Consider the following 17565-nt stretch of genomic DNA (forward strand, 5'->3'; position numbering starts at 1 on the left):
TAACGGCCAGCAATAAGTGGTATGTGAGAAGGGGTGCTAGGGGCGGTTGGTGGCATGGAGCTTGGGCTAAGACACTTGGTGCGATCCTAGATTAGACACGTGGGTGGGCAAGATTAAAGGCGAGGAACAGTTTTCTCTGCTTGTACCATTACACCGGTGTTCCAATCCCGTAAGAGACTTGTACTTTAGGGCTTGGACACATGCCCAATTGGTACTAACAATTCATTAACGTTGCTAAGATGTTGAACGTGACATGATTAATATAGCAGTATTATTGGGGACGTCACATATTACATCATGCTAAATGTAATGAAAATGACTTTGTGAATTCCCGTGAACATATAATTGTGGCCTATTATTATAATGATCATTACTAATTAACTAATTTACATGACGTGTCATATACTCATAGTGTCCAGGTGTATTTTGCACAATGCGAAAAAACAAGACAAGAAGAATCAAAAAGATTCTATGCATGCGACATCATTGGTGCTTAATCTTAAAGATAATGCATGCCCCTCCTTTTCACAAAGATAAGAATATTTACAACTTTTAGGAGAATCCACCTAACTTAATCAAGCAATTAAATTTGTGAGGTTCCAAATTTAACTATCAACTGAATAGTCATAGATAATTTAGATAAATTATTTCTTTACCAGAGCTATAAGGTAGACTTTATTCAAAATGTGTAAATTATAGGATATTGATAATATAACGATTTTTTTAATAAATTAAATAAACAATACGGGCCCAAACAAATATTATTAACATTGCTAAAATACTATTTTACAATGTTATATAAAAAAAAAAAAAATTGAAATTTCCTTCACTTTATTTACTTATTAAATTTTAAATTAAAATAATGCTGGACTTATCTAAAAGGCTAAAAGAATAGCCAAAAGAGAAAAGCAGAATAATTTAAAAGACATATTTAAGCACTTAGTTGGACCCACCGTGCCACGCTCGGCACCCCTTGGTTTACAGCGAAAACCATGTAATAACCCGGCGGCGCCACCATCGCATTCGGCGGCGCGGTACAACCTATACGGTATTTCCCGGTGCCATCAGGGATAGCACTCGTCACCGGTAGCTTTACCAGCCTCTGGCCTTGAGAAAACGAGTGGGTGGAGAATGGGGCGCTGGCGAAATTCACCTCTACCACCCCGACTACCGGCAGTTCCACCGTGATCGCCGCCTCGAAAGCCTGCCGGTACCCAACCTTCTCCGGCAACTCTACTAGAACAGGCCGAATGTTAGCCCTGTCAGCCGACAAGTACTCCGGCGAAAACGCTTCGATCGACAGCTGTGTTGGGAATGGGCCTCTGTATTTGTAGAAGTAATGCGGATTACTTCCGGCCAGTAAAACCCTACCGTCCGGCAACAAATTGGCAGTGGAATGATACATCCGGGGCACCGTACCCGGATTCAAAGTCATAAACCGGAGCCCCGCCGGTTCGCTAGGTCTATAAAGAACCGGGTATAAACACGGGTTGGATGCCATTTCGAAACCTTGAGTCCCGGCCTGAGCTCCATTGATGACCAGAACTTCTCCGGTGGGAAGCATCACCATATCTCCCATGATCCTTCCGAACGGCATATCCTCCATCTCCCAAACCGGGTCGGAACCGGTGGCCTCAATCCGGCCGCAGCTCCCAACCGCCGGACTATCCGTAATTCTCTGTAAATAAGCTCCGAATTGCGCTCCGCCACATACGACTACAGTGGCAGAGGAATAGTCCCCTGTTAGGGCCAGCATCACCGACGATCCAGCCGACGGGTAGTTCCGAGGGCCGCCGTCGAGCACCGGAAACTGTTTCACTACTGAATTCACCTTATAATCGTACATAACGGCCCTATTATTAGCGAAGATGAAAAGATGGCCGTTAGGCAACAAGTGAACGTAAGGATACAGATTGTCCAATTGCCTGTCTTCGACTTCACCGAGAAAAGGAAAATGTACGGCGCCGCCTTTTCTAGGCGGAAAGAACTCCACGCTCTGGGCGGTTCTGCCGCCGACGATAATTACAGAACCGTCGGGTAATATTTGATTGGTGGCGTACCACCGGCCTTGAGAGAGCTGAACGTCCTCAAGCTCTTGCCAGTCACAGAGGGAAGACGAGTTACAAGGAACGAACTTGCGGAATTTGCGGAAGCCGTCGAGGTCGCCGCCGGTTTGGATGAGGGAACCGTCGGGGAGGAACTGGCCGGAGGAGCACCAGGTGTCGGTGAGGACGGTGAGCGGGCGGAGGGAGTTGGTGTGAAGATCGAGGAGAACAGAGTGAGCATAACAGTCAGTCTTCAAAACGGGGTCGTTTTTGTCATTGCGACAGTGGTGAGCCGGGAGGCGTATCCGGGAAGGACCGATGTTTGTGCGGTCGAGGAGCACGACTGTGTTGAAGCGGGTGACGGCTGTGTGCATGGAAGCTATGCCGGCATTGGGCACCAGAAGTTCCCACGTTCCGGGCAGGGCGGCGCGTGCGGGGTTTACAGTGGAATGGATAAGAAGAAAGAGAAGAAGGTTCGTAAGAGCCATGGCAAAGAAAGCTAACTGAACAGACTAGACTGGGAGTTGAGAGACTTTGAAAATGAGTCTTCACCAAATGGGAATATGGGATGTCGTTTATTCGATATAACGGGCAAAATTTTCAATTATTGGGACTTGGAGAAAAAATTATAGTTATGCTGATGCAAATGACAAAACGTTACGGCATTGTTATCATCATTATTTAGAAATTTACATAACGGTAACGTAAGTCCCATCAAAAAGTGGAAGGATTTATCCAATCGAATCGTCTCAAAATTTTTACGGAGTATTATTTTTAAATTGATAATGAAAAGGCCCCAAGTGTCAAATAGGTACATCTACTATTGCGAAGTACTCAATTTTCACCACGAACTAAATTAAGTGTCAAATAGGTCCATCAACGAGTTAAAATTGTTCAATTGACTTTTTTTACAGGTTACCTATTTAATTATTAAAATAAATAAAATAAAATAAAATAAAATAATACAACCACCGGCTGTCCTCGCAGGACAGCCGGTGGCTGTATTTTTTTTTAAATAATTTTTAAATTATTTTAAAATTATTTTTTTAATAATTAAATTGGTAACCTGCAAAAAAAAAAGTCAATTACCTGCAAAAAATGTTAATTGAACAAATTTAGTAGGTAAATGTGCTTAATTAGCCTTTAATTTAGTTCATGGTGGGAATTGAGCACTTGACAAAAGTACATAGGCCTATTTGACACTTCTCCCTAATGAAAATAATGATTAACCCAGTTAATTGGACAGTTAAATGATCTCAAAATTTTATTAGTTTTTAATTGATATCAAATAATGATTAACCGAGTTATTTGAACACTTAACTAGAATTAGTTGCGAATTTTCTATACTGAATTATAACAGAGTTTTTAGAAAGTGCAACTTTCAGTGCGATGTCATCGTATTATGAGTTGGGTATGATATGAATGGAGTATTGATAATGGAGGTCGGTTCAACATCCTAATCGATGATTGAACAGGCATGTTGATTACAGATCATTGCTAATTTGCTGTGGCCTTCTAAACCCTACGAGCAAATCATTCCAGACAGGAATGGAGGCACGATCATTTTCAAGCACATTAACTAACATATCCCCACTGAAATCCATGAATGCAAGGATTAGAAAGACAACCCACTGTCTAAAAAGTAAAGTTGTAAAAATATCTCACTCTTGAAAAAGAAAAGCTCAGCATCCAATCCATTCCAAGGAAAAGTAGCACTAAGGTTCATCAACTCCGCTTAAAGGCAAAGTAGAGGCCAAGCCAAGAACCAAGAAACATAACCAGCTTGGTTGGCATGATTGGTCGTGCACTCTCATCTTTTAAGAGATGTCGGGAGTTCAAAACATCTTTTCGTATGGAAAAACCAACATAGCAAGCATTTTGCCCCTTAATTGGGCCAGCCAAGTACAAATTAGGATTAAAGACGTCTTCTATAGTTAGAGCCTACTCAGAACAAAGCAAAAGAGAAATGAGACGAGAGAACAAGATGAGCACCTTTGAGGAGCAAAGGCCATCGGCAGAAGCAAGAGTAAATGCAATCACAAGAGCCTGCATTTGAAACAGCACAAAACACCAAGAAAAATGGAGGTTGAAGGCAAGATGTTACTTCTTTTGTTTTTATGGTGCAACCCCATTCATCTTTTGTTTTTTTGATTAAACTCATGCCACCCCTAAGAGCACCCAGCAGCTAAGATATGCATAAATGTTCCTCTTTAAGGATGCTGCACAACGAACAAAATCAGCAAGGAATGACCACAGTTGTAGGTGAAATTTACTCGGCAACCATAGCCCTCCCATTTTATGTGTTTTGAAGGAAAAAACTGAACACCTAACAAATCCAATTAGATTCAAACAGAGGGAATTCTTCTACATATTTATTTGTGCATTACTTCAAGTCACCATTAAAAGAGGGTACTTGCAATGTGGTGGCCTTTTTATGTAAACATCATTTATTGGAGAACTAGCAGACTGATATGAAAACATCAAATATCACATTCTTTTTAATCCTCACAGCATTTCCACCCTAATTTCATGTGGGGTTACATTTACTGATTTACGTGATCTCATCAATCATCATAATACAGGCATGATATGATAGAAACAAATGCTATCCCAGTTTCATAGAGCTATCACTTTCAACTATAAAAACCAAAAATGGCATAAAGCAAACTAGAAGCACCTGATTCTTGTGCGCATGGAAATTTGAAAAACAAATCCCATGTCAACTGAATATAATACACAACCTTTTTTAGGAAAAAAAAAAAAAAAGAAAAGGAAAGAGAACTCTCATGGAGGCCATTGCATATATAACTTAACATGGAAATTAAATGCTCCCGAACAAATAAAGTACCAGGAAAAGAAACTTGAAAGTTCAAATGGTATAAAATTGGCAACTGCCTGACCACCGGGTGCACAGCAGAACCAGACACCAGGAAACAAAGTAAAGCAAAGAGACCACTGAGAAATGAAAAACTAGTGGCAAAGAATACCTGGGAAGTTGAACCAGCAGCAATGGCTGGAAAAGGGAACAATTCTTAAAACCAAAACTGTGAAAGGAATGAAAAGAAAGAAGTTGATTGGGAAGGCTAGTCACATGAAAAGGAATGAAGAGAAATGCATTATGCATGCGCTAAGAAAATGAAGCCAAGAACAAAGAATCCACAGGACAAAAGGAAAAGGCAAGGCAGGCTTCCACCAAACTGAGAGAGCCCATACCCGAGGGAAAAAGGCAGGCCCCTACCAACCTTCAGCGAGTCTCAAGACTTGTCACATATTGATAAGAAAACTTAGGCAGCACCACCCTGATCCTTAATCACATCACACCAAGACAGAAGAGCCAACCCACAAAGGAAAAGAAGAAATGAAACCAGTGGTGACCAAAACCTGGGAAGCAACACCAGAAGAAGAGACGTAAATGGTGACCAAGTGCACAGCTGCAATGTGCTCATGAACTCATGGGTTAACCAGTTTTTCTATCCCACAATACACTATAAGAATCGCAAAGCTGCAAAAGTTTTCCTCAATCAAATTGAAAATCTATTTTGTCTTCAGTTATGCACTTATGCTGCATTTTTTACTGATAAAAATTTTCCCTAATAAATGATTAGAGTAGAAAGGAACAGAAAAAACAGTCATCAAAACTCATTGCCACCAAAAATAAATGTAGATAAGTATCAGACACTTAACCATATTAAATACCAACTATAATTCTCATTAGTCTAAAATACATATTTCACAGGTCAATAAGCAAAAGTAATGTACAAAGTACTACAGGAGCAAAGATGATCTGTACCTCATATTTTCTAAACATTGCCATCTTGCTTGGTTGGTGCACAATCCAAATAAAGCTGCATTACTTCTAACCTCAGTTCAATAAAACTAGCATAATGCAGATTCTTCAACAACCAGGACTCCCTTAATTCACTTTCAACAACATTTTCAGCCATCTAAAACTTAATTTACATGCTCAATTCTCTGTTTGAAACTCATAACTTCCATCACTCTGCAGACTCATATCAAACACTGCTGATTTGGAATGATTATATTTTGTTTTCCCATTTTGTCTTCTAAATTCGTTTGCACTATTAACTTTATCAGAACTCAATCTCTCCAAGTTAGTGTTATACTTCCTCCGGTTCCCTTTCCTGAAATTATTCTTCATAACCTTATCATTTTTATTGTTGTAAGGCATTCCCTTCGAATTCTGCTCACCTGAATGAGTAACATTTCTTTCCCTCCTGTTCAAAGAATTAGTCTTGACCGTGTCCCATTCGAAGCTGGATTTGTTCCTTCCTAATGTCCTATTATCTTCATTCTCATCATCAAACCCATCACTGATATTCTCAACTTTTCCATAGGGTTTAATGCTATGAACAACACCTTTGGGGAAAAACCTAGCTGAGGGGAGATCAGCTTCGGATTTGAGCAATTCGGGTCCGTCTTTCTCGGACCACATATCAAACCCTCCCGGCCTCTGGAACCGGTCAGCCAATACCTTCAGTTGTTCATCGGCGCTGACGGAGAACAAAGTGGGTGCCTTCTCAACCATTTCCCATGGCCTCTCGAGCTCGGAGATGGCGGCTTTGAGCTCGGTACGTTTGCGCATCTCGTATATCTGGCGTTCACGGGCCAGCCGGGCTTTAAGGAGCTGCTTGGACTTCTTCATTTGCATACGCTTCCACTGCCACTTGGAAACCCCTCCTGGATAGGTCCTGGGGCCTCCACCCATCCGAATCGTCGTCGTTTTGAAGGGAACATTGGCGGTGGTTGCTGGGGACAGCCTGAGTTGGGAGAATTTGGTGTCGAGGAATAGGCTTGCAGGAGAAGAAAGAGATACGGATGATGAAAGGGATTGTTGGATTGGTTTCATGGCGAAAGATGACTGAAGGACCGCCATTTTCTTTCTCAAAAAAACCAGAAATTTGATTGCTGATGGGATGTTGAAGATGAGGAGAGTGGGAACATGAATTTGTGGCGTCAATGGCATGGGCCTTCGATATCGGGTTGCGCAACCCGATATCAAATACTATATGATACAATGGATTGTTGTTAATATATACGTACATTTTTTGCCAGCCCAATTTTGACATGCCTAATGCTGTGGATTGTTGTGATTCTTGTGAAGTCTGAACTAAATTCCATATCTTGATTAACATCTAAAAATTCAAATCTCATTTACGGCAGGCAATTTATATCGTGCACCACGACGCACAGAGCAATGTGCGTTCAGGCACAAAACATGTGCGTTTCAATGGCTAACGTCACTTTGTCCGTCCAAACGGTCCAAATTCCATTATGTGTATTCAGTTAAAAGTTTCTATGTTTTGTGTTATGAGTTTTTGTGTTTCAGTTAAGAGTTTCTGTATATTCAGTTAAGAGTTTCTGTATATTCTATTATGAGTTTATGTGTATTCGAAACAGTAAATTTTTTTTAGACAGTATACCACGACGTCGTTTTGGGTAGAGTGGGATGCACAATGCATTGTGCACCATGGGCACGATATAAGGACTGTTTACGGCATACACTTAAAAGTCAACACAATTTCACTTTGCAATCCCAGGATTATTAGTCAAGAACATTCGATATTTCTATTATATATATTGTGAAACTAATCCGTATAATTCAGTTTGAATAGGGTTGGTTTTACGGCCACCGATAGTTCAAACGGCAAGTCAACACAACTGTAAATCTCCGACTGCCAAAGTACAATCCTAATTAAATACTCTATTCGGAGGTATCCATCAAATAGTATACCTTTTCTCTAGAATTTACACACATGTAAAAATTGTAATTGTATTAACCGTTTATTTACCAACTAGTCTAATCTACCATATTGAAATTAGCCATTTCAAAGATGGGATGTCTCCATCTATCCATTCATGTTTCTAGAAGCTGATTATGTTAATTATATTATTCCGTCTTAGTTTGTTTTTGGGCTCCAATTCTTCCACCCTTTGTCTTTTTTTTTTTTTTGGTAGGGCTCTTTCACCCTTTGTCTAGTTGTGTCTAGTTGTCCATTTAATCTATTAAAAAATGACCTCCACAGGAGTAGACTAGTCCCCCTACACTCCCAATAAGTCCTATGCTCCAAGACTACATAAATCATCACCTACCATACTAGTTGGAATTGGGAGAAATTAATTAATTAATTAAGCAGAAGAGAAGAGGCATGGCTTCCTCTTCCTCTCCCTCTTCCTCTAGGCTCTATCTTCTAATTCTTCTGCTTATGCTTATCCACCTCTCCTTCCATCATTCAAGCTTCGCGTATGCCAGACCACTTTCTGTTTTCATGCCCCAGCAAACCGGTATATATATATATATATAATACATGCTTCTTTTTCAATCTTTATGGTATTAAACATACAATAAACAACTCCCAATCTGAATTTATGTTACATGATTTCATTTGCAGGCTTTGCCACGTCGATTTTAGCAACTCTTGGAGTGGTTTGCAAGTGCTGCGACGGCGTTGCCTCCGCCGGAGAAGAAGGGTGTGTGACTCTATGGTCTGGTTCCTGCTCAAAGCTTCAATGCCTTCCATGGAAGCTACACTAGTATTTTTAGTATATATTATTTGTTTCTAATTTTATCCTTTTGTCGGTGTGTACCAGTTAATTATCGAAATGATTTTTCAACCATAGTTATTTATTATTTTAAATTTTTACTTTTAATTTCATTTAATTATTAAATTTGTATCTACTTTAATTTAAAATTTTAGATAAAAACAGTATTTAAAAATAAAAATAAAAAATCAAGAACTAAAATGATAAAATCATTATAGTTAAAGAATCATTTTGATAATTTACTTGTGTGTAACCGTATGTATTGTGGATGGAATATTGTAGTCATGTGAATGGAATATTGACCCTGGTATATGTGGCATGTTGCCATGTCTCTTTCCAATAGTTCATAAAAGTGGCAATGTTTTGTTCTTTCATTTATGTTATGTTTATGTCAATATTTATTTGATATTTGATAATAAATCAATTTACGAATACTACTTCAAAAAGTAATAATAATGATGATATTATTTATCCTTTAGTTTATGAGAAATTTACAATTGCTATATAAATATGCGCTCTAAATAATGAATATTTTGTGATTTTAACTAATTAGAAGTCAACTACCTAACGAATTTAATTGAGGTTGCTTTTGTAATATATAGAATTAATGTGAAAAAAAAAAACAATAATTCATTAATTCCTATAATGAATTATTGTCCAGTGTGGCATTTAATCATAGCAGGACATTTTGAGTGGTAACCAACCAAGCAGCGGAAATGGCTTAGCCATTTTATAAGTTGGCGTTGACTGACTTAGTCAATGAAGGCGGGATAACGATCACATTATAAATTATTGTTTTCAAGTCCAATGTATATATTATTTAAGTGTGACAACGAAATCTTCATATAGGACTTGCCATATAATACAATATAATTCAAATATTGTATATTTATATAGATGTCGAGATTATCAGTTCAATTTAAATAAATAAGAGATGTTTTTAGTAAATATTACTTTTGTATATTATATAAATGTAATGCGTATATTATTGCGACATCATATAGAAATATAATAAAGGAAAAGTAGTCAAATTGACTCCTTATGTCAATAGTTCAATTGGATCCCCAAATATATATTAAAAAAATGCATTCAAATCTCCAAAATCAGTAAAATAGTTGAATTGGGTCTAAATTGACAGGTTAATTATTCACAAGTTTGACACGTGTCCTTTTTTATTATTTTTAAACTTTTTATTTATTTATTAAGAAAAAAAAAAGAATACGTTCATCGGTTGTCAGGCAAGAATAACGGGTGGCTGTAACTTTTTTTTTTAATAAATAAATAAAAAGTTAAAAAAATAAGGACACATGTAAAATCTAGTTAGACTCAATTGTACAAGTTTATAGATTTATGGGATTTGATTGAAGTTTTTTGGATCCAATTACCCTATTCGGTTGACTTAGAGATTAATTTAACTATTTTTTCTATAATAAATTGTAAATTTAAACCTTTCAAATGTGGTTTATAAAAATTATTATATATGAATAAAGTTTTATTCCGTGTACAGTTTTAAATATAATTCCGAATCTTCTCATCGTAAAAAGAATAATGATAATAAAAATTACAGTATAAATTTAGTGTTCAAATTTGCGAGTTGTAAGTTTTGGACGCGTTAGGCAGTCTCCTTCTCTCAAGTAGTCAAACCAAACGAATTTAAAACGTTTCACCAAACAAGTTTGACCCGATCATACCGGACAAAGATGTTTAGGCCAGCCCATTTAGTATGAACTTTTTAGGATTCAGATTGTGTTGTACTAAGAAATATACCCAAAACCCACAACCTTTTATCCAGAGGCCTGTTTTATTTTCGGTGTTTTAAAATCTAAAAGGCCCGTTGAGTGAGCTGAGTTTGGTATCGGGGGGATATTGGCATTTGGACAAATTATTGTGTGGATCATGGTTCACATAGTTGTGTGGATCATGAATGTACATTTTTAATATACTAAAAATAAATTATTTGTTTACTGAATGTACATTATTTGATAAACTCAAAAAAATTCAATCCTTAAAATTTTATTTAGTGGACAAAAATTACCAACCGATTAATTTTCGAACCCCGTTAGCGGATAGAAACGGTGTTTTTGTCCATAAAATCTTTACTTTCATCCACTTTCAGGTGCATAAAAATTAAAGATATTTTTTAACGGTGAAAATGCACCGCGTCTTCTTATAAAAATGATATAAAAAATTCATTATAAAAATTACATATAATTTGGTTTTTTAAAATACTATTAAATTTATAGTTGTTCTTTTAGTGAGACAACACATGAGTTTATAGTACAAATATACATCGTTAGTGGTTACAAATTACTATAAATTAATAAAGTTTTGCTCCAACGACAATATGAATGTTCAAATTTCACTACAAATTTAGAGGGTCATTGGAAGACCTTGATCGAACAGAGATAATGAAGAGTTTATAGGGGATCACTATTGACTCTATTACGATGTAGTAAGTATGGTGCTTAATTATAAGGTTGTTTACACAAACTTTATTTTTTAAAAAATGGTATTTAAAGAATAAAAGTGGATAGTAGGTTGGTCTCCCTATGATACTTTATGTGTTAGGAATACAATACTAAATTTATCTATTTTACACTTAAAAAAAAAAAAATTCCAAGGATAACACATTAACAATCCAGTGGGCAAACGTAGACGGTAGACCATGCGGCGACTCACAGTCGTACTCTTCACAAAAAATATTACTGCCGCTGATTGTGTTGCGGGGCCCATATCCACCGCCTTGTTGGGACCCACGCCACCTCACATTTCTTGACTCCATTCTCTCCCTCCTTTCTTCCCCAATTTGAACTCTCTCCCGATTTTTGCTCATTCAAAATTCTCTTGGAATTTGTATCCTCAACAAAGTCCAATTTCTTTGTGTAACGCATCAAAATCCATCCCTAATTAGTGTAATCTACATTGAGTTTCAAACTAGAATTCATTCTTTTTGTTTTCTACTTTTTTCTCATTTCAACCATGTGCAATCTATTAATACATTTTAATACAAAATAATAAACTCTATTTTAAATTCACAATATATTACGAGCATAAAAAATACTTTTTTTACTTTTTCTCTTTACTATACTTTTGAACACTTGAATAAAAAATAAAGAAGAAAAAATTATTGAAAATAATTTAAAATGTCATCATTCTTCATGCATTCAATGAGGAATTTTAATATAGGAAAAATATATGTTTAGTATTTATTGTGACAAAATGTGGAAATATGGAATCGTTCACTCTAGACACCCCACCCCGGCCTGACAAAATTGAAAATAAGTAAATCATGATGACTCAACTAATCAATATATGTGCTAGACTTTTGCTCATTGCACCCAGAAAGTTCACTCATTTACTATTTTTTGTCCTTACCTGCATATGCTTAGTATCTCTTATTGATTTAAAGACTGTCATTGTATTACCCAGGTCCACAATCAAGTACATCTAGGCAAATAACATGTGTATGTGTGAGATTGTACAATAAATAAATAAAAATTATATTTTCAAAATCAATTACGGAAATAGAAAGTACAATTACAATCTCTAGATAAATTAAGAGAATACTGCAAAATACATAATAAATAACTAAAATTGCAGTTTCCCATTAGAGTGGGAGAAAAAAATCATTAAAAAAATACAATTTAGTTCAAAACAACAACACCCTAAAGAAGAATGACTATATAATACACCTTGGTGATTAATTAGGGGTGTTATCGCAATTTCATGATAATTAAATGTGAAAAACTGAAAACTACATTTGCAATTTTCCTTTTTTACGCACACGTGTGTGTATTTACATATTATGGAGTTTATATTTATCTTTATTTATTTTAATTCTGATTCTTATTTGCTAAAAAAACAGCTATTTTTATTAAAACCTCATTCAAAATACTAAATACATTTTATTCTAATTTCGATTTTACATCAAAGATTATGATGTATACCTATATTTATCACTTACAAACAACCACTTCTTGATGTGGTAATTATATAAGTTTGTAGAGTTTATTCCATTTTTGGTCATAGCTTTATACCTGTCAGTCCACTTTTAGTTTTTATTTATTAAAACATCCCCTTTGGTCCTAGTATTAATGTTGCATGAGTCATTTATCAACAAAATCGTTGAAATGTCGTTAAATATAACGATATTTTGATCTTTTTTTTTAAATACAAAGTGGGTTGACCCGTTATATTTTTAGTTTTTTTTTTTAAAAAGAAAAAAACATAATTGAAGACCTAAATACTCTTATATTATACCGAATTTAAACAGTTTTATTGATTGATGACCAAAAATGATCATGCCACAATAATATTATGACTAAAGAGGATGTTCCGAAAAAGGACTAAAAATGAATTACAACCTATAAATCTAAGAGCAAAAAATGGGATTAACTCTATTTCTGTAATATGAAATTTTAGTACATAAGAGAGTTAGTACTTGTGAGTGACAATTATAGAAATGCTTATCATGTTTGTTGAATTAAATGCCCCTAACGTCTAGACATCTAGTTTGACTAGATAGAACGACAAATTTAACATTATAAAGGTAAGAGGGGGATGCACCGGAATACAATAGCTAAATTTAGGCTATTGGATAAATTGGTAAAAGTTTGTGTACAAGACAAAATGATAAGGTTAAGTAATATGCACAACTTGATATTTCAACCGTAGAAAACATAAGGTATATTAAATTAAAGGAAATGTACTGGTAGAGGGCCATACACGAAGAGGACATAATAAAGGAAAAGTAACATCAAGGCATGCAAGGGTCCAAAAATTGACCATAGACCTACCAACTTGAAAAAAAATAAAAATAAAAATTGATATTTACAATGTTGGTTGTTGAACAATGCATGAGTTGCTAATTTTTTATTTATGAGAAAGTTTGTAATTATTATTGTTTAGGTTAGTTATAGTTGATCAGCTCAAATCGATATGACTAACAAACAATTTTTACTGCTAGTCAAACTTAAAATTTTATGATTATCAAATCAATTTATAAAGCTATGAGACCAGACAGATCAACGCTAACCAATTGCGCCACCACCCCACAAATCAATTCAGTTGAAATTTAATAATTTGATAGTGAAGATAAATATTCCACACATGACCAAGACCTTGTGGTCTAATGGCACCAAGGTTACACTCCCATGTGGGAGGGTGTGTGTTTGGTTCTTAGTGGAGGTGGCATATGAACATATATTACATTGTAATAGAGTCAATAGCATTAAATATATATATATATATATATATATATATATATATATATATATATATATATATATATATATATATTTATTTATTTATTTATTTATATTCACACATGATTTACAAGTCAAACTCTATACTCAATTATTGTGTCTTTATTAAAAATTTGTACTGTCATGTTATAAATATTGTAACATGTAGCTAAATATTGTAACATGTAGCTTTATACATATTAATAATCTATAAAACTTAGCTAATTTCATTACAAATCAATTACATAAAGTTATATGAAAATAGTTTTTTTTTTTTTTTAAACATCGCCCCTTCTTCTTTTTCTTCATGAATAGCTTCAAAACAAGTCTACCATGTACATGTATTATCACACAATGAAATAGTAAAACCCTCTTTGGTTAAGTTTAACTAAAAAAAGTATGATTTTTCAAATATGAAAAAGTTATAGCATTTTAGTAGTTTTAATTGGTTCAGCAAAACAGAAAAAAATAGTATGAAATTATCAAAACTCGTCAACACTCGTTAAAATTTTATTTATTTTAAAAGAATGCCCTTTAAAAAAAAAAAAAAAGGACCGCAAATAGATCATATTAAGGAATTAAATAGAATAAATCACATTTTGGTTTTAAAAATGCATTTTTTTTCTTATATTTATATATTAAGTAACTATTCAACACTCAGTGCTGAAAATTATGAAATTTCTGACCACCTGAAAGTGATCTTAAATAAAATCGAAAGCCTTGTTCCGACCACTTTTGATATCCGAAAAAAACTTTGCTGCTATTTCCGACCACTTTTTACTTTCAACTTGATTTAATATCACTTTTAGATGGTCGAAAATTTCATAATTTTCAGCAGTGACTTTAGTCGATATTCTGACCAATGACCATTATTGACTTGTCAATTGTTTCGAGCACTTTTAAATTAGGTAGAAATTTTGACAATATAATTTTGAGTATTTAACCTGTTAACAAATCGTTTAATGGTTTAACATTGTAAATTAATTACAAGTTGTCATTATTTATATATATATATATATATATATATATATATATATATATATATATATATATATATAAACTAATAGTTTGTAGGCACTTCTTTTGAGTGGGACAGCTGGACTAAAGATTTAAAGATGTTCTAAACCCAAATTCAAGGATTGAACCATTGACCTTTAATTAAGAATGAATGAGTCCCTCCCACTCAATCACACCTCAGGTTATAGACTTCATATATGATACATTTAACCCGCTTCAACTTGTTAGTAAGCTATCGAATTTTTCACTTCAAAAAGTGAATAATGGTAATATCAATACTACATAAAATGATTATGGCCCTGTTTGGTAAAATGGATGTTAGCTGTTAGTGGATTGTGTTAATTAGATGGTATAAATAGTTGATAACGTTAGCTGATTGTAGAAAAGTGTTTGGTAAATTAGCTATTAGCTGATAGCTGTTTGGTATAATTTTTTTTCTCAAAAAGTTAATTGAAAAAGTTGCTAGGAGTAGCTTTTTGAATTTTAGTCATTTGAAGTTGCAAAATGCTAATTAACCAAATATTTATATTAATATTTTAACTAAATCAAACAATTAATAGTGATAAATAATTCAAAATTGACTTATAGGCCAATTTTTTTACCAAACCCGGCCTATAATTATATATGGACATTAAAAAAACAAACAAACAAATTTCCCTAAAAGAATACAAACTTTTATGCAAAGTTTTGAGGGGATGAACATGCAGGAAGACAAGCCATGCACGGCGGTGCGACAAGACAAAACGATGATGCCACTGTACTGTTTAATTTTCCGGTAGGTGTATGTGTGTTCCTTTCCCAATTGTGTGAACGAGGACAAACATTATTTAGGTATGTATTTATCTGTCGACTGGTTACGTTATCATCAATGATGAATTTTTATTTTATGAATAAAACCATTTCTGAACCAAACTGTGCAAATAAAAAGTTGTTCTGAATAGATATAAAGATGACTGAACACCCAATACGATGATCTGATGGAACCAACATGCATTTGTTTCCTTTTTGTACCGTTTGACGAAAAGATATATGCAGACAGTAACATCACGTGATGGATGTAAATAAATAAATAATAAATAAATCTGCCATAAACGCAAGACCTTAACCACACCATCCATACCGTGTTTGGATGAATAGAAAGTAAAAGGAAAAGTCAGGAGTCAGAAATGTATTTAACAGGCCGTTTGGTTGAATAATGTAATTTGGTTCTAATTGAATTGTAATTCAATGAAAGTCTTAATTACATTATTTAATTTGAAAGAATTATAATTTCACCGAATTGTAATTCACTGCTTTTGTTGAATTGCAATTCATTGGATACTCCATATTTGTGGAAAAGGAAAAACTAGAAGAAGTGACAAGAGTATCATTGGTAATTGTTATTATTATTATTACACATGAATATTTTAGTTGTTACACCATTATTTTTTTTCATACCGAACAATGTAACTTGAATTTTTATTTTATTCTTTTTCCACGGAATTGTAATTTCCTTCCTCCCAACCAAATACCTCATAGCGGCTGGGAATATTCTGATTACTAGAGAACTCCGTTTATTCCACGCATCAAAATGCATTGAATATTAACGTTTTTCTTTTCCGACGTCTCTTTCAACGTTTGCATGCCGTCGGAAAGTTTAGGCCAGTCACCAGGTGGTAGTGCGGTACGGTGTTTGGAATTTGGAGTTTGGACTTTGGATGGATAGAAAGTAGAAGGGGGAAAATGGTGATAAATTAGTAGGTAAAGAAATTTTTGGAAAAAATAAAAAAATAATAAAAACATTGTGTTCGAAAATCAAAATATATAGTAAGGTGTAATTTTTTTTGTATAAATAATATGATTTATTTTCATTGAATGTAATTTTTTTAGTTAGATCAAAAGATGTTTTGAGTAAGTTATAGTCTTTAATTATAAGAGAATAGAAGACACATTTAGCTAGCTCTTTTGAAATGTCAATGTACATATCTAAGGGAATGGGTTTCGAGCCAACCCACCAATCAGACAAAAAATTCAAGGATTTCTTATATCCAATCTTCCAGCTACCAGTACTATATGGTCCAATGGTACCCGGGTTAGACTTCCATTTGGAAGGTTGTGAGTTCGAGCCTGTAACATTCAAAAAAAAAAAAAATCCTCCAGCTTGCCCCCAGTTCAATAATCGACCGTCCCTTTACAAGGATCGTTATGCTGTGCATCTGTATACACCATGCATGGTGCATACGGATGCAAAAACGACGTCGTTTTATTAAAAACGCGCGTCTTACTTAAAAGAAATTCAGTTTCGATTCCCAGCAACAACATTATATTGTGCATAATTTGAACTAAAATTCCAGAATCAATGAACTTTAATTCCAGAATTGATGAACTAAAATTTCAAAATCTATGAACTAAAATTTCAGAATGAATGAACTAAAAATCCATAATGAATGAACTAAATATCCAGCATGAATGAAAAAAATCAGTTTCGATTCACGTCTAAATATCCATAATCAATGAACTAAAAATTCAGAATCTATGAACTAAAAATTCAGAATCTATGAACAACATAATGTTGTTGCTGGGAATCGAAACTGAATTTTTTTTTAAAGTGAGGCGCGCGTTTTTAATAAAACGACTCGTTTTTGCATCGGTATGCACCATGCATGGTGCATATGGATGCACAACATAATTTGCCATGCTCTTCTAGGTCCAGGACATGC

At 34.5% G+C, this 17565-nt stretch overlaps 2 protein-coding genes and 1 long non-coding RNA gene across 3 annotated transcripts; all 3 read right to left on the minus strand.

The window, feature by feature from the left end:
- Nucleotides 1-811: 811 nt before the first annotated feature.
- On the minus strand, nucleotides 812-2782 carry LOC109159321 (aldehyde oxidase GLOX). Its single transcript, XM_019307451.1, has one exon. The coding sequence runs from the start codon at nucleotides 2531-2533 to the stop codon at nucleotides 932-934; it is 1602 nt and encodes a 533-aa protein (XP_019162996.1). The 5' UTR covers nucleotides 2534-2782; the 3' UTR covers nucleotides 812-931.
- Nucleotides 2783-3459: 677 nt separating this feature from the next.
- LOC109158630 lies at nucleotides 3460-5385 on the minus strand. Its single transcript, XR_002050424.1, has 2 exons — nucleotides 4537-5385; nucleotides 3460-4251 (listed from the first exon to the last, which is right to left on the minus strand). It is a non-coding gene; the product is annotated as an uncharacterized LOC109158630 (long non-coding RNA).
- A 339-nt stretch (nucleotides 5386-5724) lies between these two features.
- Nucleotides 5725-7067, minus strand: LOC109158629. Its single transcript, XM_019306513.1, has one exon. It carries the CDS (start codon nucleotides 7027-7029, stop codon nucleotides 6010-6012), a length of 1020 nt encoding a protein of 339 aa, XP_019162058.1. The 5' UTR covers nucleotides 7030-7067; the 3' UTR covers nucleotides 5725-6009.
- Between the last annotated feature and the right edge of the window lie 10498 nt (nucleotides 7068-17565).

This window comes from Ipomoea nil, unplaced genomic scaffold (genome assembly GCF_001879475.1).
Source record: "Ipomoea nil cultivar Tokyo-kokei standard unplaced genomic scaffold, Asagao_1.1 scaffold2826, whole genome shotgun sequence".
Classification (NCBI taxonomy): domain Eukaryota; kingdom Viridiplantae; phylum Streptophyta; class Magnoliopsida; order Solanales; family Convolvulaceae; genus Ipomoea; species Ipomoea nil.

What these genes read in the sequence shown, in the direction of transcription:
- LOC109159321 (XM_019307451.1), bottom strand. Translation starts at nt 2,533, where the DNA reads ATGGCTCTTACGAACCTTCTTCTCTTTCTTCTTATCCATTCCACTGTA.
- LOC109158629 (XM_019306513.1), bottom strand. Translation starts at nt 7,029, where the DNA reads ATGCCATTGACGCCACAAATTCATGTTCCCACTCTCCTCATCTTCAAC.